The 20,882-nt window shown below is 42.7% G+C and overlaps 1 protein-coding gene across 1 annotated transcript in view; it reads left to right on the top strand.

Annotated features, from left to right (window-relative positions):
- The window catches only part of LOC126195733 (testis-specific serine/threonine-protein kinase 4-like), a 229,786-nt gene that overhangs the window by 162,301 nt on the left and 46,603 nt on the right, over nucleotides 1-20,882 (top strand). Inside the window, exon 3 of the mRNA XM_049934361.1 lies at nucleotides 8,606-8,775. Within this exon, the coding sequence (XP_049790318.1) occupies nucleotides 8,606-8,775 (170 nt within the window). The remainder of the gene's footprint in view (nucleotides 1-8,605; nucleotides 8,776-20,882) is intronic.

Raw genomic sequence — 20,882 nt, forward strand, 5'->3', positions numbered from 1 at the left:
AAGATTGCCACCCCAGCCTGCGCATCATATCCGTAATACTCCCTCCCCTATTTCGCGATAATACAAAGCGAGCTGCCCATCTTTTTCGATGCTTTCCGCCAACCTTATCTGGTAACTATCTGCAGCAGTAATCCAGGGGAGGACGACCAAATGTAGTGTAGGCACTCTTTACTAGATCTGTTGCATCCTTTCAGCGCTCTGCCAATAAAGAGCAGTCTTTTGTTCGCCTTTCTATTTCTTTTTGATCATTGATATAACTTGCCCTGTTTTTTGTGCAGGATATTTCGGCAACATCTGGAAGTCAAAGGAAGTGGTGTTACACGATGATGCCACATATTACACACTGTTAGATGGTCGTCATACAGTCCGCTTATGAAATGTACATCAGTTCATCATAATAGTGAATCATCTCATCGTGATACAGTTCGCAATGTAGTTAGCGTTGCGTTGTGTTTTTATAAATGTATTTAAGAGACACGTTAATAGGTTCACAGTTTTTTGCGAAGCATTTTTATGTCGAATGTCATGCACAAACCCAAGGGGTAAGACCATGAAATGTGTCCTAGAGCAGCCTTCATGTCGCTTTGTGGCACGTTTCAGTGATTTATGTAATTACTCAGCACTCAATGCAAATGAAATAAGAGTGATTCAGACATAAGTAAGACTGAAACAGGGTGGCTTTTTTAATTGGGCCGAAAAGTTAGTAAGTTTGCCATGTCTACGTCTTAAGCCCTTCAAGACCTTTCCTATCCAGAACGATGAGCATTCGAGTCGACTTAGTGTCACATCGTCTCGCATGGGACTTCATCATCTCCACCGCCATCATCAGCAATGTCAATGTTAAACCACCTCTCGTTTATACCACCCTCAAGTATTTTGCTCTGGCCGTCTTATCTCTGGCTTTTAGTTCAGTGGCAACATTCGTGTTCTGCTTTAATGCATTCTTGTTTCATACTCATTCCATTTGTTGCTGTACGTCACTGTTTCTTCTTTCAGATTAAACAGCGTTTTATTCTTTTTTCTATATGAAGCAGCGTGTAGCCAGATACTGATTTCATGATATTTATGTAGCGTTTATAGCTTTCTTGTTCTTTCGTCCTCTGTTCTGTATAATATTATACTGATAATTGTCACGTTAGTTCCGTCAGTATGCCCTACGCGTTTCGGCTTTATTTTTTGAATAAATCATCAGTGAGATAAAATAAATAATTTCATATTTGTTTTACATATTAGACACTATAAACTGAGGTTAGAAACAGTTCTGACACTTTATGATTTTCTATAACACAATAATAGTTCAAATTGCTACTTACAGGGTTTGTACAGGGTGTTTCAAAAATGACCGGTATATTTGAAACGGCAATAAAAACTAAACGAGCAGCGATAGAAATACACCGTTTGTTGCAATATGCTTGGGACAACAGTACATTTTCAGGCGGACAAACTTTCGAAATTACAGTAGTTACAATTTTCAACAACAGATGGCGCTGCAAGTGATGTGAAAGATATAGAAGACAACGCAGTCTGTGGGTGCGCCATTCTGTACGTCGTCTTTCTGCTGTAAGCGTGTGCTGTTCACAACGTGCAAGTGTGCTGTAGACAACATGGATTATTCCTTAGAACAGAGGATTTTTCTGGTGTTGGAATTCCACCGCATAGAACACAGTGTTGTTGCAACAAGACGACGTTTTCAACGGAGGTTTAATGTAACCAAAGGACCGAAAAGCGATACAATAAAGGATCGGTTTGAAAAATTTCAACGGACTGGGAATGTGACGGATGAACGTGCTGGAAAGGTAGGGCGACCGCGTACGGCAACCACAGAGGGCAACGCGCAGCTAGTGCAGCAGGTGATCCAACAGCGGCCTCGGGTTTCCGTTCGCCGTGTTGCAGCTGCGGTCCAAATGACGCCAACGTCCACGTATCGTCTCATGCGCCAGAGTTTACACCTCTATCCATACAAAATTCAAACGCGGCAACCCCTCAGCGCCGCTACCATTGCTGCACGAGAGACATTCGCTAACGATATAGTGCACAGGATTGATGACGGCGATATGCATGTGGGCAGCATTTGGTTTACTGATGAAGCTTATTTTTACCTGGACGGCTTCGTCAATAAGCAGAACTGGCGCATATGGGGAACCGAAAAGCCCCATGTTGCGGTCCCATCGTCCCTGCATCCTCAAAAAGTACTGGTCTGGGCCGCCATTTCTTCCAAAGGAATCATTGGCCCATTTTTCAGATCCGAAACGATTACTGCATCACGCTATCTGGACATTCTTCGTGAATTTGTGGCGGTACAAACTGCCTTAGACGACACTGCGAACACCTCGCGGTTTATGCAAGATGGTGCCCGGCCACATCGCACGGCCGACGTCTTTAATTTCCTGAATGAATATTTCGATGATCGTGTGATTGCTTTGGGCTATCCGAAACATACAGGAGGTGGCGTGGATTGGCCTCCCTATTCGCCAGACATGAACCCCTGTGACTTCTTTCTGTGGGGACACTTGAAAGACCAGGTGTACCGCCAGAATCCAGAAACAATTGAACAGCTGAAGCAGTACATCTCATCTGCATGTGAAGCCATTCCGCCAGACACGTTGTCAAAGGTTTCGGGTAATTTCATTCAGAGACTACGCCATATTATTGCTACGCATGGTGGATATGTGGAAAATATCGTACTATAGAGTTTCCCAGACCGCAGCGCCATCTGTTGTTGAAAATTGTAACTACTGTAATTTCGAAAGTTTGTCTGCCTGAAAATGTACTGTTGTCCCAAGCATATTGCAACAAACGGTGTATTTCTATCGCTGCTCGTTTAGTTTTTATTGCCGTTTCAAATATACCGGTCATTTTTGAAACACCCTGTAGATTCTGCTCTACATGTGTTCCTTTATATTCTTCTGCTTTCTGCCATTCGAATTTTCATTGGAAAAGAACCAAGAATGAGAACACTCGATTAACTCGTATTATGGTTATATTGTGCCAACTATTAAATGTTGTTGCGAGCTGTCGAACACACACACACACACACACACACACACACACACACAAACGAAGTCGTGTTACACGCTGATGTCACGTCTTGCATACCACTATATTCTCGTTGTACAGTTCTTTTATAAATTACTGCGACCTGTCGAACGTGTGTTTTCGACATCTGTGGCCTTTGGATGAGGCATTCGTTGCGATTAAACATCCTGATGATTTTCGTGTCTTGTTCTATGCTAGTGGTATAAGGGTCATGTTGCTTTAAGTGCTAATCTCTGTACTTCCTATAGTGCTATAGTGACTTAAAACAAAGATATTATCGATCACATGCTATGCAGATAGACTAAAATCTTAAGACGAAGACTGCTCTTTAACCCGTGACAGAAAGGTAACTGCTATTGTTGATATACCCGCGGAAATGCAAGTCAGTACAGGTTTTTGTCCGCAAGGTAATGCGCACTACACCAGAACCATCACCTCCTCAGGCAGGTGGGATATCTTCACAAGCGCTACAATTCGCCTAAGAGTGGGTCTTTGCCTGTTGCTGCGCCTATATTAACACATCGCACCGTTCTCGTATTTCCAAATATCACTAATAAATCCAGTTCTTTTCCAGAGGACGCTACTAAGTCCTTTTTCACGACAAATACTAGCTCACGGCAACAACGTAGTACCAATGAATATGCAGTGACAGTTGAAAATTTGTGCTAGACTACCGCTAGAATCCATATTCCATGCTTACATCGATCAGGTGCCTTCGCTTTTTTTTACTTTACTCTCGCCACAAATTCGGTTCAATCAGCTCGGCCTTATGTAGCTTGAACTGAAATTTTCCTCATAGAACTTCCCCTGAAATGTTTTCTGCACTACTTAACTCAGGTCTTGTTAAACTTAAACCTTTTCTTGAAAGGAAATGAACGTCTTAATGCAAAGCAAACAAAATAAACTTTGTATGGAAACGAATGAAGTAAACTGTTCTTGGAAATAAATGTAAATGATATTCTTCTTGAAACCAACTGAAAATCCTTTTGATTAACAGAAAACCACTTCTCGCAAAACCAATAAACATCTTCTTGTGACAAAAAAGTCTTTTTGGGAAACCATTAAATCTTTCCTGGAAAAACAATAAAATTCTTCTCTAACAGCATTAAAAATGTTTCAGAAACCAGTTAACTCTTTCTGGAAGAAACTCTCAGTACTAGCGGGCCTATCGGTATCGACCGGTCACCGTGTCATCATCTACCAATGCTACACTGGATACGGAATGAAGGGCACGGGGTCAGCACACAGCTATGCCTGCCGTTGTCAGTTTTCGTAACCTCGAGACGCTACTGCTCGGTCAAATAACTCCTCAGTTGGCACCCTACACCACCTTCATTTCTTCCCATCACGGAAATATCTCTTCCAGTACCTGGATTCGAACCAGTGTCCACATGGCAGTCAGCTGTGGTGACCACTCAGCTAAGGAGGTGGACTTCTGAAACAAATACAGTAGTTGTACTCTTCTGGAAAAGAGAGAAAAAAGCAACTCTTCTGTACATTTGTGTTGGAACATGTTTTTTAATTCCCAGTATTTTTGAGTGAAATAATATCAATATTGATGTCGTAACTATGTAAGGGACTGATATGACCATGTGTCACACGTACCGGTTATGCTTTGTAGTCGGACTGAAGAGCCAATCATGTCGTTATGTACTGAGTTGTGGTACTGCTAAAAGTGCCGCACGGATCATATGGACCGATCTTTTGCGGCTCTTGACCAGAACATCAGTAGAATCTCGCCACGTTTATCTTTTTCAGGATTCTAAACACTCGAACAGTATTCAAGAATGGTTCTCAGTAGTGCCCTGTACGCAACCTTCTTTATAGATGAGGTACACTTCCCTAGAATTCTCCCAATAAACTGAAGCTGACCATTCGCCTTCCCTACTACTCACTTTACAAGCTCGTTCCGTTTCATATCGCTTTGCAACACTACGCCGAAATATTTAGACGAATTGATTCCTTCAAGCAGTGCACCACTAATGATGTATTTGAACATTACAGGACATTTTTATCCATCTGTCGAAATGAATTTAAATTTTTCTACATTTAGAAAAACCTGCCATTCATTATGTTAATGAGAAATTATGCCTAAGCCATCCTGTATCTTCCTATAGTCACTGAAGGACGATACTTTCCCGCAGACTACAGCGTCACCGGCCAACAGCCGCAGATTTCTACTCAAGCTTTTTCTCAGATAGTTTACAGGGTATTGCCGTAAAAGCGTGCAAAAATTTAACGGTACATAGAGGATGCTCCACTGAACAGTCTGAGGTAGGGAACCTGGGGGCGGAGAAGCTAGCTTAAGGAGATAAAAGGCATAAAATCACATTACAGGGTGGTCCAAAAGTCGGGAAATACCCCCATAAAATTCAAATGGAGTAGCAAACAAGGAAATAGAGTCCCTACACACGAGGAACTGGAAGGGGCAAACTTTATAGGCTATGCCACCAACATGGCGGCCATCTTGAAAGCCGCCATCTTGGATTCAACTTCAAAATTTCAAATGGGAATGTGGTCATGTGACACATCAAACAGATAGAGAATTTCACCAGAAAAACAATGCCGTTGTTATTTTAAACATAGCTTTATTCATTCCCGGGTTATAGCCAGTTACATTTGGCAGTGGTGGGACGCTCGGCAGCATGTGTGTAATGTGCCGAAGAAACATTACGCCGATGTTACACAGTCCTGAGAGACCACCAACAGTCATAGGGATGGCTCGATATGTTGTCCATTATGTTGTATTGTTAATGCTATCCTCCGAACCCAGTCCTGATGAACTTTGTTTGACCAACACATCTGGATGAATTTGACCACACGCAATCAACAATGCGCTGCTTTAGATGATGCAAATCCCGTATTTGCACAGAATAAACCAGTGCTTTGACATGACCCCAAAGATAAAAATCCAAAGGAGTCAAATCCGGTTAACGCGGTGGGCACTCCAGCACTCCACAGCACCCTTACGACCAATCCGCTTCTGAGGGAACTGCACCTGCAGGTATGCTCGCGTATTGTGCCCATAATGTGGTGGGGCTACATCATGCTGGAAGATGTCGGAAATGTCCCGTCCTCCGTTAACAACGGGGAGAACACTTCTTCATCCAATAACCTCAGATAACCGTTTGCTGTTAACGTACCATCAATAAAAAAGGTCCAACGACTTTGGTACCCCGCACACCACACGAGACCATCACTTTTTATGAGTCGACCGTTTTGGAAGCATCAATCCAGTGCGGATTTGTGTCGCACCAGTATCTGTGATTCTGCTTGTTCACTTCACCATTGATAAAGAAATTGGCTTCATCACTGAACAGCAGCTGATAGGGGAAACGTGGGTTTATCTGCAGCTGCTTTTTCACCCATTCTGCGAACTGTGCCCGACGGTCTGGGTCATCCTCGTTCAGGTGTTGGAGCAGCTGAATTTTGTACGGGTGCCATTTGTGCTGCGATAAAATTCGCAGTATGGAGGTACGGCTAACCCCACATTCTTGTGACAGGCGACGAGTACTCCGTTGCGGACTCTTGATAAATGGTGCCAACACGCTCACTGTTGTTGCTTCATCGGTGGCGGACTTTGGTCTTCCAACCTTAGGTTTATCTGCGACAGAACCTGTTGCTCGGAATTTGGGCAAAAGCTTGGCAACTGCGCTGTGAGTGATGGGCTGTCTGGTTCGGTGACGACTGTTGAAATCCTCAGCAATGACCTGTGTGCTTCTTTCTCCTGATATCAAGATGATTTCAATGCGTTCTTCATGTGTTAAGGACATTTTGTAGCCTGTAAATAAAGGTCAGCATGAGTAAATGATACCTAACAGTTAAACACATGGGATAGTCACTTTACACCGTTTCAGACTCAATTTTATGACTTCTCAGTACGTAATACTCACGCTGCAGAGCGTCCCACTGCTGCCGCAAGTAATTGGCTATAACCCGAGAATGAACAAAGCTATGTTTGAAATAACAACGGCATTGTTTTTCTGGTGAAATTCTCTATCTGTTTGATATGTCACATGACCACATTCCCATTTGAAATTTTGAAGTTGAATCCAAGATGGCGGCTTTCAAGATGGCCGCCATGTTGGTGGAATAGCCTATAAAGTTTCCCCCTTCCCGTTCCTCGTGTGTAGGAACTCTGTTTCCGTGTTTGCTACTCCATTTGGATTTTATCAGGGTGTTTCCATACTTTTGGACCACCCTGTACTGTGTACTTTTTTGTGTACATTAGTTACAGTTAACTGCAAATAACATCATTGACACAATGAACGTACCATTGGTACTGTATCTTATACAATGTGCTGAAACTGACGGCCATAAACCTCAATGCGAGCATGAGATCGGCGAACAATATTCTGACGCAGCTTGTCAAATATTCCTGGTGCGTTTCGAATCACATCATAGGCAGCTACAATTCTGGCAACTAATTGCATCTCCGTATCCACTGCCGTCTCATACACAAGTGACTTTAGATATCCCCATAGGATATAACCAAGGGGGTTTCAGGTCAGGGGACCTCGCAGGCCATGAAATAGAACCTCCCCTTTCAATCCAGCGACCAGGAAATACACCACTGAGATGGTTGTGTACATCCGCACTGAAGTGAGGTGGTGAACCGTCATGCTGTATCCACATCCTCTCACGAACAGCCAAGTATACGTCCTCCAACAACTCAGATAGAACTCTTTGGTTGGCCGGCGTGGCCGAGAGGTTCTAGGCGCTTCAGTCCGGAACTGCGCGACTGCTACGGTCGCAGTTTCGAATCCTGCCTCGGGCATGGATGTGTGTGATGTCCTTACGTTAGTTAGGTTTAAGTAGTTCTGAGTTCTAGGGGACTGATGACCTCAGATGTTAAGTCCCATAGTGCTCAGAGCCATTTGAACCATTTAGAAATCTTTGTACGAACCTCAAGCACAGGTGGCTTTTCAGATGGCCAGGTAGACTTCTTAGTAATCAGGTTCGTCCTCCTTGTTTCTTTGCAGGAAGTAAAGAATATACATGTAAATAAAGGGCACAGTACGTGTAAAGGTTTACGTACCTTAGTTGTAAGTAAGATGGTAAACAGTAATGCTAGACAAAGCGGTGGACAAATTTACTTCCATATCTCCTTATGCTGGATTCTCTGACCCCAGTTTTCCTATCTCAAAGAGTTCAGTGGAGCATTCTCTATGTACTTTTAAATATTTGCAAGCTCTTACAGAAACACCCTCTATAGAGCACAAGAGTGACCTTATGACCCTTCACAGGAGCATTCCTGACGACTTCTTGTCTCTGATGAACATTCGCTATACAGGAAAATGTAATGGATTCTACCGCTACGAAGTCTTCGAGCCAGTCACATATCTGACAACCTGTTCCGTGTGTACGGTCCTTCCTTAACAGTCTACAGTGAGGCACTGGACAAAGGCTTTCTGGAAATCTGGGAATACTGAATCTGCCTGTTGCCCTTTATCCTTGGTGCGAACGAGAAAAGAGCAGGCTGAGTTTCGCACTAGCGATGACTTCTAAACCTAGGATTCCAATTGAGGCCGTTTGTATTCACCGCTGACTCTGGTCTTATTGTTTGCAGAAGGCACACTCGCTGAAATACAACAGGGATGTGGCGATCAAGATAATCTCCAAGTTCTACGCTCCTTCTGACTATATGAGGAGGTTCCTGCCGAGGGAAATCAGAGTGGTGCAGAACCTGAAGCACAAGAATATGGTCAGATTCCTGCACGCCATTGAGACGACCCATCGGTAAGTTGTAAAGTGTTTGGTTTGTTGTTTATTTGTTGTATTGGAAACTGAACTGGACTGGACTGGTTTACTATTCCTTAACTTTGAGTATGATGTGTGTTGCAATCCTGAACAGTGTAGGTGGGGTAATTACGCAAAATCTATCTGATAAAATGAGTCACCAAACCATTCTAAAACTATATAACTGTATTTTAATTAACTTCTACTATAATAATCAAAAAACTTAAAACTGTGTCCTAAATAAGCTGTCCCATGAAATTCTGTGTTTCACAGTACTGCGAACAGTAGTACAATGCGTGACATCACAGTAAGTAACTTACGGTGCCACACACAAAGCTAACAGAATAAAAATTATACATAAAATTACAACTCGAATTTTGAGGGAGTAAATGTACGGCGGCCGCTGTGGCCGAACGGTTCTAGGCGGTTCAGTCCTGAACCGCGCGAATGCTACCGTCGCAGGTTCGAATCCTGCCTCGGGCATGGATGTGTGTGATATCCTTAGGTTAGTTAGGTTTAAGTAGTTCTAAGTTCTAGGGGACTGATGACATCAGGTGTTAAGTCCCATAGTGCTCAGAGCCATTTAGTAAATGTCCAAAATGATTCTGTAAAAGCGTCCTGTAATTTAACGTATGAAAACTCACTAAGCATTCCAAACATGAAACGACGGTGAGGATAAGACTGCATAAGAAATGAGATCTGCGCGAAACTTACCCGGAAATGATTTAACTGTGTTCCACTGTGATGTTAAACCGTCCCTAAGAAATTATCATGGCTTACTTGTGGCTACGGAAACCCGGTACTGCCCGAATGTGATGAACCTTAAAACACAGCGCTAATGCAAACCATCTAAAGAAAAGAAAGCCGTGCGCAGTGCAGCATATGCCGCTATTATAAGTACAGTAAGTTTTAGATTTACTTTTGCACAAATGTGTTATACTCAGTCTAATGCGGGGACACTGTTACTAGAAAATGAAACTTTCGTGTGGAGACGGTGGAGGATATTGCATTTACTGAATGATGTAAAAGAGACTAGCAGTCAAAAAATGTATTGAAACTCTGATCCTTTAACAATGGCAATCAATTTTACAAAAGCATTTATACAAAAACAATGCCATGAGACTAGTTACTGAAATGCTAAAGAACTGGTGAATTTCTAATGCTGAGTGCAAGCTATGTGAGCAGATAACGTTCTTTAATCACGTCTGATCAATTAAACTACCTAACCCGAACCAATAAAGAAAAATCCCACTAAAACTTCCACTTTTTTTTAAACTCATCATAAATTACTCACAAGCAAGCAATGCGGCGACAGTAGTACCTGGAAATCCTCAGCGGCAACCTTACCTAAAAATCGTCACACTTCTCAAACCCATCTTAACAAAATCATACTTCCAAAAATCAACATCCTCAGCATCTATATCTCGGTGCTCCGTTAGCAATTTGTAAGGTGCTTAGCAGCGTGACCAACACCCAAATAGCTCACATACTTCTCTAAGAATGCGGCTCGCAACGACAATGCTAGTGGCAAGCATAGATCACATTGCTCGTACTCAGAACCTCTGTAGCGTAATATGTCGACTATTGAAGACTTCTGTTTGAAAAATATCAAGTGTACAGATATGAAGTACGATATATCGTGAAAATATAGAGCTCAATAGAGTTCGCATCACTTTTACTGAGCCGGCCGCGGTGGTCTCGCGGTTCTAGGCGCGCAGTCCGGAACCGTGCGACTGCTCCGGTCGCAGGTTCTAATGCTGCCTCGGGAATGGATGTGTGTGATGTCCTTAGGTTAGTTAGGTTTAAGTAGTTCTAAGTTCTAGGGGACTGATGACCACAGCAGTTGAGTCCCATAGTGCGAGAGCCATTTGAACCATTTTGAACTTTTACTGAATACCAACAATAAGCGGGAAATCTTACACTGTATCAACTCGTATGACGCCAAGTTTTATCCAGAGTCGTTGCTTACAATGTTAAGAAAACACTTTTGAAACACTTTTTGGTGAAAATATGTTTTTCTTCTGTTGGTTGGTTGGTTGGTTTGGGGAAGGAGACCAGACAGCGAGGGCATCGGTCTCATCGGATTAGGGAAGGAAGTCGGCCGTGCCCTTTGAAAGGAACCATCCCGGCATTTGCTTGGAGCGATTTAGGGAAATCACGGAAAACCTAAATCAGGATGGCCGGACGCGGGATTGAACCGTCGTCCTCCCGAATGCGAGTCCAATGTCTAACCACTGCGCCACCTCGCTCGGTTTTCTACTGTCTTGAAGAGAATTTTGCCAACATTTTTGGATCATTAACCTGAGAAACAGAGTTCAAGAAATGAATACACGTAGAATACACAGTAATAATTGTCTCATAAAAAATCACTGTCTCAAACGAGAAATGAATGAGTCATGAATGTGGCAAGTCTTAAGCTATTCATGCAGTTCTGCGGCATTCTTCTGGCATTGCTTTTATTTCATGTTACAAATTAACTAACACTTCATTGATCATCTTAGGCTGTTTCTGATTTCTCAAATATTCCTTGAGCTACGTACTTCTTGTTTTCTCTCTTCTACTATTCACCATCGTCTTAAATTTATTGCGTTTAGAAAAACTTTCTGCACCTCAATTATAAATACAGTCGTTCTTTTTTCGTTTAACTTACTTTTCTTTCGATATTATAGAATTTAAACCAATTAGGTTTACCTGCTAGTATTTCAAAGTGTCAACACTTTTCTCGAGTGGCCTGCTATAACTCAGTGTTAGAATGTGCCCGCAGTATAATAATATTCCTTTTTCTAATCGAACATATACCACAGCCACCTATTTGAGTCCTCCATCTATGTTGCTCTTGATGTGAATCATTCCTGCTGATCAATATATTTCTGATAATTTTCCTTTCTTATTTAATGATATACAGACGGAAAAAAATCACCACACTCGGAAACTATTGTTGTGTTGTTGTTGTTGTGGTCTTCAGTCCTGAGACTGGTTTGATGCAGCTCTCCATGCTACTCTATCCTGTGCAAGCTTCTTCATCTCCCAGTACGTACTGCAACCTACATCCTTCTGAATCTGCTTAGTGTATTGATCTCTTGGTCTCCCTCTACGATTTTTACCCTCCACGCTGCCCTCCAATGCTAAATTGGTGATCCCTTGATGCCTCAGAACATGCCCTGTCAACAGATCCCTTCTTCTAGTCACGTTGTGCCACAAACTACTCTTCTCCCCAATTCTATTCAATACCTCCTCATTAGTTATGTGATCTACCCATCTAATCTTCAGCATTCTGCTGTAGCACCACATTTCGAAAGCTTCTATTCTCTTCTTGTCCAAACTATTTATCGTCCATGTTTCAGTTCCATACATGGCTACACTCCATACAAATACTTTCAGAAACGACTTCCTGACACTTAAATCTATACTCGATGTTAACAAATTTCTCTTCTTCAGAAACGCTCTCCTTGCCATTGCCAGTCTACATTTTATATCCTCTTTACTTCGACCATAATCAATTATTTTGACCCCCAAATAGCAAAACCCCTTTACTACTTTAAGTGTAATTTCCTAATATAATTCCCTCAGCATCGCCCGACTTAATTCGACTACATTCCTCCTTTTGCTTTCGTTGATTTCATCTTATATCCCCTTTGAAAACACTGTCCACTCCGTTCAACTAATCTTCCAGGTTCTTTGCTATCTCTGACAGAATTACAATGTCATCGGCGAACCTCAAAGGTTTTATTTCTTCTCCATGGATCTTAATACCTACTCCGAATTTCTCTTTTGTTTCCTTTACTGCTTGCTCAATATACAGATTGAATAACATCGGGGAGAGGCTATAACCCTGTCTCACTCCCTTCCCAACCACTGCTTCCCTTTCATGTCCCTCGACTTTTATAACTGCCATCTGGTTTCTGTACAAATTGTAAATAGCCTTTCGCTCCCTGTATTTTACCCCTGCCACCTTCAGAACTTGAAAGAGAGTATTCCAGTCAACATTATCAAAGTCTTTCTCTAAGTCTACAAATGCTAGAAACGTAGGTTTGCCTTTCCTTAATCCATCTTCTAAGATAAGTCGTAGGGTCAGTATTGCCTCACGTGTTCCAATATTTCTACGGAGTCCAAACTGATCTTCCCCGAGGTCGGCTTCTACCAGTTTTTCCATTCGTCTGTAGAGCATTCGTGTTAGTATTTTGCAGCTGTGACTTATTAAACTGATAGTTCAGTAATTTTCACATCTGTCAACATCGGCTTTCTTTGGAATTATTATAGTCTTCTTGACGTCTGAGGGTGTTTCGCATGATCTTGCTCACTAGATGGTAGAGTTTTGTCAGTACTGGCTCTCCCAAGGCTGTCAGTAATTCTAATGGAATGTTGTCTACTCCCGGGGCTTTGTTTCGACTCAGGTCTTTCAGTGCTCTGTCAAACTCTTCACGCAGTATCTTATCTCCCATTTCATCTTCATCTACATCCTCTTCCATTTCCATAATATTGTCCTCAAGTACATCGTCCTTGTATAAACCCTCTATATACTCCTTCCACCTTTCTCCCTTCCCTTCTTTGCTTAGAACTGGGTTGCGATCTCAGCTCTTGATATTCATACAAGTGGTTCTCTTCTCTCCAAAGGTCTCTTTAATTTTCCTGTAGGCAGTATCTATCTTACCCCTAGTGAGACAAGCCTCTACATCCTTACATTTGTCCTCTAGCCGTCCCTGCTTAGCCATTTTACAATTCCTGTCGATCTCATTTTTGAGACCTTTGTATTCCTTTTTGCCTGCTTCATTTACTGCATTTTTATATTTTCTCCTTTCATCAATTAAATTCAATATTTCTTCTGTTACGCACGGACTTCTATTAGCCCTCGTCTTTTTACCTACTTGATCCTCTGCTGCCTTCACTATTTCATCCCTCAGAGCTACCCATTCTTCTTCTACTGTTTTTCTTTCCCCCATTCCTGTCAATTGTTCCCTTATGCTCTCCCTGAAACTCTCTACAACCTCTGGTTCTTTCAGTTTATCCGGGTCCCATCTCCTTAAATTCCCACCTTTTTGCAGTTTCTTCAGTTTCAATCTGCAGTTCATAACCAATATATTGTGGTCAGAATCCACATCTGCCCCTGGAAATGTCTTACAATTTAAAACCTGGTTCCTAAATCTCTGTCTTACCATTATATAATTTATCTGATACCTTTTAGTATCTCCAGGATTCTTCCAGGTATACAACCTTGTTTTATGATTCTTGAACCAAGTGTTAGCTATGATTAAGTTATGCTCTGTGCAAAATTCTACAAGGCGGCTTTCTCTTTCATTTCTTCCCCCCAATCCATATTCACCTACTATGTTTCCTTCTCTCCCTTTTCCTACTGACGAATTCCAGTCACCCATGACTATTAAATTTTCGTTTCCCTTCACTACCTCAATAATTTCTTTTATCTCGTCATACATTTCATCAATTTCTTCATCATCTGCAGAGCTAGTTGGCATATAAACTTGTACTACTGTAGTAGGCATGGGCTTTGTGTCTATCCTGGCGCCGGCCGCGGTGGCCGTGCGGTTCTGGCGCTGCAGTCCGGAACCGCGAGGCTGCTACGGTCGCAGGTTCGAATCCTGCCTCGGGCATGGGTGTGTGTGATGTCCTTAGGTTAGTTAGGTTTAAGTAGTTCTAAGTTCTAGGGGACTTATGACCTAAGATGTTGAGTCCCATAGTGCTCAGAGCCATTTGAACCATTTGAACCATCTATCCTGGCCACAACAATGCGCTCACTATGCAGTTTGTAGTAGCTAACCCGCACTCCTATTTTTTTATTCATTATTAAACCTACTCCTGCATTACCCCTATTTGATTTTGTATTTATAACCCTGTAATCACCTGACCAAAAGTCTTGTTCCTCCTGCCACCGAACTTCACTAATTCCCACTATATCTAACTTTAACCTATCCATTTCCCTTTTTAAATTTTCTAACCTACCTGCCCGATTAAGGGATCTGACATTCCACGCTCCGATCCGTAGAACGCCAGTTTTCTTTCTCCTGATAACGACGTCCTATTGAGTAGTCCCCGCCCGGAGATCCGAATGGGGGACTATTTTACCTCCGGAATATTTTACCCAAGAGGACGCCATCATCATTTAATCATACAGTAAAGCTGCATGTCCTCGGGAAAAATTACGGCTGTAGTTTCCCCTTGCTTTCAGCCGTTCGCAGTACCAGCACAGCAAGGCCGTTTTGGTTAATGTTACAAGGCCAGATCAGTCAATCATCCAGACTGTTGCCCCTGCAACTACTGAAAAGGCTGCTGCCACTCTTCAGGAACCACATGTTTGTCTGGCCTCTCAACAGATACCCCTCCGTTGTGGTTGCACCTACGGTACGGCCATCTGTATCGCTGAGGCACGCAAGCCTCCCCACCAACGGCAAGGTCCATGGTTCATGGGGGGCGGAAACTATTATGCGACATAAATGAAATTTGGTAGGACTGTTTCTACACCTGAAAGATGATGTCTATTCGAATTTCGTGCCGATCGCACAGTAGTGGCGCTAGTAGCGCAATTACACTACTGGCCATTAAAACTGCTGCTCCACGAAGATGACGCGCTACAGACCTGAAATTTAACCGACAGGAAGAAGATGCTGTGATATGCAAATGATTAGCTTTTCAGAGCATTCACACAAGGTTGGCGCCGGTGGCGACACCTACAACGTGCTGACATGAGGAAAGTTTCCAACCGATTTCTCATACACAAATAGCAGTTGACCGGCTTTGCCTGGTGGAACGTTGTTGTGATGCCTCGTGTAAGAAGAGGAAATGCGTACGATCACGTTTCCGACTTTGATTAAGGTCGGATTGTAGCCTATCTCAATTGCGGTTTATCTTATCGCGACACTGCTCCACGCGTTGATCGAGATCCAATGACCGTTAGCAGAATATGGAATTGGTGGGTTCAGAAGGGTAATACGAAACGCCGTGCTGGATCTCAACGGCATCACTAGCAGTCGAGATGACAGGCATCCTATCCGCATGGCTGTTAACGGATCGGGCAGCCACGTCTCGATCCCTGAGTCAACAGATGGGGACGTTTGCATGACAACAACCATCTGCACGAACAGTTCAATGACGTTTGCAGCAGCATGGACTATCTGCTCGGAGACCATGGCTGCGGTTACCCTCGACGCTGCATCACAGACAGGAGCGACTGCGATGGTGTAATCAACGACGAACCTGGGTGCACGAATGGCAAAACGTCATTATTTCGGATGAATCCAGGTTCTGTTTACAGCATCATGATGGTCGCATCCGTGTTTGGTGACATCGCGATGAACGCACATTGGAAGCGTGTACTCGTCATCGCCATACTGGCGTATCACCCAGCGTGATGGTATGGGGTGCCATTTGTTACAAGTCTCGGTCACCTGTTGTTCGCATTGACGGCACTTTGAACAGTCGACGTTACATTTCAGATGCGGTTCTAGGCGCGCAGTCCGGAACCGTGCGGCTGCTACGGTCGCAGGTTCGAATCCTGCCTCGGGCATGGATGTGTGTGATGTCCTTAGGTTAGTTAGGTTTAAGTAGTTCTAAGTTCTAGGGGACTGATGACCACAGCAGTTGAGTCCCATAGTGCTCAGAGCCATTTTTTTACATTTCAGATGTGTTACGACCCCTGGCTCTACCCTTCATTCGATTCCTGCGAAACCCTACATTTCAGCAGGATAATGCATGACGGCAGGTTGCAGGTCCTGTAGGGGCCTTTCTGGATACAGAAAATGTTCGACTGCTGCCCTGGCCAGCACATTCTCCAGATCTCTCACCAATTGAAAACGTCTGGTCAATGGTGGCCGAGCAATTGGCTCGTCACAATACGCCAGTCACTACTCCTAATGAACTGTGGTATCGTGTTGAAGCTGCATGGGCAGCTGTACCTGTACACGCCATCCAAGCTGTGTTTGGCTTAATGCCCAGGCGTATCGCGGCCGTTATTACGGCCAAAGGTGGTTGTTCTGGGTACTGATTTCTCGGGATCTATGCACCCAAATTGCGTAAAAATGTAATCACATGTCAGTTCTAGTATATGTGTCCAATGAATACCCGTTTATCACCTGCATTTCTTTTTGGTGTAGCAATTTTAATGTCCAGTAGTGTATGAGGATGCAAATCAGGTTTGCTTTAAACGCACGCTTTAACGTTCATGAGACAGGACGTAGTGAGTTGATGTTAACCAAGAATGTCTTTAGAGCGACAAAACAGCCATTATCACCATCTCATTGGGTTTTAACGAGGTCATGTAATAATGGAAAGAGAAGCTGGCCGTTCCTTCTGCGGTACTGGAGAAAGGCTTGGCAGGAATGTAGTCACGAAAATGGACAGTCGCAAGAAGACCGGGCTCTGGACGGCCACGTGACACTACCAAGAGGGAAGACCATCATGTTCGGCGTATGGCTCTGGCTCATCGTACTGCATCTGCAGCAGCAATTTGAGCAGCACTTGGCACCACAGTGACACAACGAGCTGTTACGGATCGGTTACTTCAAGCACAGCTCCGAGCCACATGCCGTGTAGCGTGCATTCCGCTGACCCCAAACCACCACCGTTTGCGATTTCAGTACTGGCAAGCAAGAGCTCATTGGAGGGTGGGGTGGAAGTCTGTTGCGTTTGCTGATGAAAGCTGGTTCTCCCTCGGTGCCAGTGATGGCCGTGTGTTGGTTAGGAGGAGGCCACATGTGGGCAGGCACACAAGACCTACAACTGGAGTTATGATCTCAGGTGCGAGTTCGTATGACAGTAGGAGCACTCTTGTGGTTATTGCATGCATCCTGACTGCAAATTTGTACTTCAGTCTGGTGATACGATCTGTTGTTCTGCCATTCATAAACAGCATTCCAAATGGTGTTTTCCAACAGGATAACGCTCGCCCACATAAGCGCTGTTGTAACCCATCACACTCTACAGAGCATCGACATGTTGCCTTGGCCTGCTCGATCACCAGACCTGTCCCCAGTCGAGGACATATGGCACATCATCTGACGGTAACTTCAGCGTCATCCTCAAACAGCATTAACCGTCCCTATATGGACCGACCGAGTGCGATAGGCATGGGACTCCCTCCTACAAACTGACATTAGGTACCTGTACAACACAATACATACACGTCTGCATGCTTGCATCCAACATTTTGCAGGTTACACCTGTTATTAATGTACGAGCACTTCGCTTTTTTAACGGCTGATGTTGCGTTTGCATTAACCTATGGTCTTGCAATGTTAATCACTTAAATATGTTCACTAGGAAAATCTTCATTAATTATTTTCTGATTTTGCAACTTTTCCTCCGTCACTGTATCTTCGTTATCAAATTTAGTACCTTAGACCACAGTTTTTGACGTATTCATGAGTTACAGCTGATTTATTATGATTTAGTGCCAACTTCGCGCGTTGTTATTTTTGTATCCCGCATGGAAAGCGCTTTCTGGGTCTGCTCCTGAAAACTGAAAGGTTGGATGAATGACGAAAGCGAGCAGGAGCAGGAAAAGGTAAAAATCAGTCCGTACTGCAGTGTGAATTATAGATGTTTACTATAGGCAAAAACAAGTTAATAAATGGTTACATAACTTTGCAATGATAAGCAGAGCCTTAGACCCGTCGTAAGTAGTACATAGTCTCAATAGGAAGCCAACACTCTCTGAGGTTGAAGCGATGTTTCCAGGCCGTCTGCTCTTGATGAAATGGGCTGAGTCTGGAGCGTCAGCTAGCGTCGGCTAGAGGGCGTTGTCGTCGGTGTCTGTCGTAGTGCCAACTTAAGAACTTGCACCTACGCCGTGGCATTGTAGCTATCGATACCACAGTTACTGTTTTCTTGTTGCGAACATCTTTTGTTAATTTGAATGCTAAACTTTTACTTATTGATGTTTCATTGATAATTTTTTTTAAAGTTATTACTCTGTATGACCGCCAGATGCCAGTGCTGATATTTTTCATTTTCCCATGATTTGTGTCTTACCTATATTTTCTCTGTCTGTCCTAACTGGTAATTGTCACAGACGAGAAGCAATACCCCATTAACGGCTGAACATGGATTTTGTAAGCTACCTCCTCTGTGGCTAGACCGCAGTTCCCGAAGGTTCTTCAATTGAATCTCAGTCTCGAGTCTTACTTTTTTAAAAATAGTTTCATATGATCTATCCACTTTCATTCGCTTCATACGCATAATATGGGTATTTAATGGATGTGACTGCTTCCAGTGTTTATTGGCTAATCGCGTAACCATATCATGAGGGGGATTTCCGGCTACATATGAGCTATTCGGAGGGTTTTCTCCATCATAAAGAGACAGTTCCAGTTTTTCGCTCAGGTTTATTGCTCCTGAAAAACAAATGATGTCGAATAAATGTTTTTTTTAAGGAACATACCGCCATTTGACTACTTTATTGTTTATTTGAGTACAACCCAGTTTTCAGTCTTTTATGCAATTTTCAAGTGTTTGATTTTACGTCTTTAACATATATTGCAGGACACTTAACATTTTGTCAGGCTCAAAGTTGGCCATAAATTAAGACAAACACTGGCTCCCCACGAAATGCCAGACGTAAAATCACCATCTTGTAACAGACGTGTAAATAATCGTGAGAACATGTCATACTTAGTAAATAAAAGATGAGCACATGTCCTTCAAAAACCTGTTTTAAGTTTATCACCTTCATCACAGAATACATCTGCGGGATTAGTAAGAAAAAAATAATTTGCAACTGATGTGTCATTGCCTCCTCCTGTGAATCTTCGTTGTGTACTCTCTTCAAGAACACTGCATTCTGTGTTTCCAAACTTCACCAGTAATGTATCAAGTATTTAGCGTATTTTGGCTTACAGAGATGTGATAAGGTTTAGTCTTATGATGTATAAAGATGATTAAAGAGTTAAACCACAGCGGATATTGTTTTTTACACTTTCGTCATAATTTCTATACAGCCAGCAAAGGTTTACTTGAAAATAAGTCCAATCATGGGTCATACATGACTTCATGACTCTTAATGCCTCTCTAAATACGACGTTGGCAGATTTGCACTTGACTCCCATGGCCGCTCATTCAACTCCACATAGTCGTAGAACTGGAGCACCAGCTTGCATGCTGGCGGAAGAGATGGACCCTGCTCACATTTATCAGTGCAACCCCGTGTAGTCCACAAGCGCATTAAAATCTCTTCGTCGTTTCATTTGTTTAGTGCCAGTCGGAAACAGGTGTTCTTCTTGCTCACTTCTTTCCTTATAAATTCCAGAGAGAGTCACAGGTTTTGTTTTATATTATACTTTCTTGATAATATCTAATGTCATGCTTAGGTGAAACATTAGCTGCTGGTCGTAGTGTTAAGACCATGCAGTTGCTCTTACGTTTGGAAGCTAGCTCAATAACCACGAGAGAGAGGTTACTTGCCGTAAAGTATTTATGTTGATATAAGGGTTGCAACCGGTTGATACTCAGTAAGAAACGAATTTTGAACACATGTTAAAGTTCAGCACTTTATCGCACTGGTTTAGCTTGCGTCATCACCAAGTGAGAAGTTTAGGACTAATTAACTAACAAATGTAACTAATATGATCATGGCTTTTAATCACCTTCTAGTCCCTCTCAAACGGAAAACTATTAGTAGCCTTGTGGCGCTGTATCATTTGAGAGATGCAGAGGCGAGAGAATGTTCCAGGACTTACCACAGTTCACTGCTACTAGTGCCACGTCATCATCGTGCGCCTGTGCGTAGCATACAAAGTATTGCGCCATAATCTGGTAGTGAAATTAAAAACTGAAGTATCTTTTCCAAACTTTGCAGTATGTGCTTCAGTATATTAATGTTAAAACTGTTAAATCTCAGAATGAGCAAATGAATAAATTTTGTTAAATATGTTATTTTAAGAAATAAATATGTGGCGCTTAATAATAAAGCTGGAAATCCAAAAATTGTTCAGAATATGCAAATGCATGCCACAATAAAAAGTAATGAGTCTCAACTTGATTGGTGCAACATTTTTGTCAAAATCGGCGTTTTTACGAAACACTGCAGGGGCTATATATTACACTCAGAAAGATGATAAGCTTCCGTTTTATATAAAAAAGATTAACTACGTGACTTCATTAAG

The sequence above is a fragment of the Schistocerca nitens genome, chromosome 7, assembly GCF_023898315.1.
Source record: "Schistocerca nitens isolate TAMUIC-IGC-003100 chromosome 7, iqSchNite1.1, whole genome shotgun sequence".
Classification (NCBI taxonomy): domain Eukaryota; kingdom Metazoa; phylum Arthropoda; class Insecta; order Orthoptera; family Acrididae; genus Schistocerca; species Schistocerca nitens.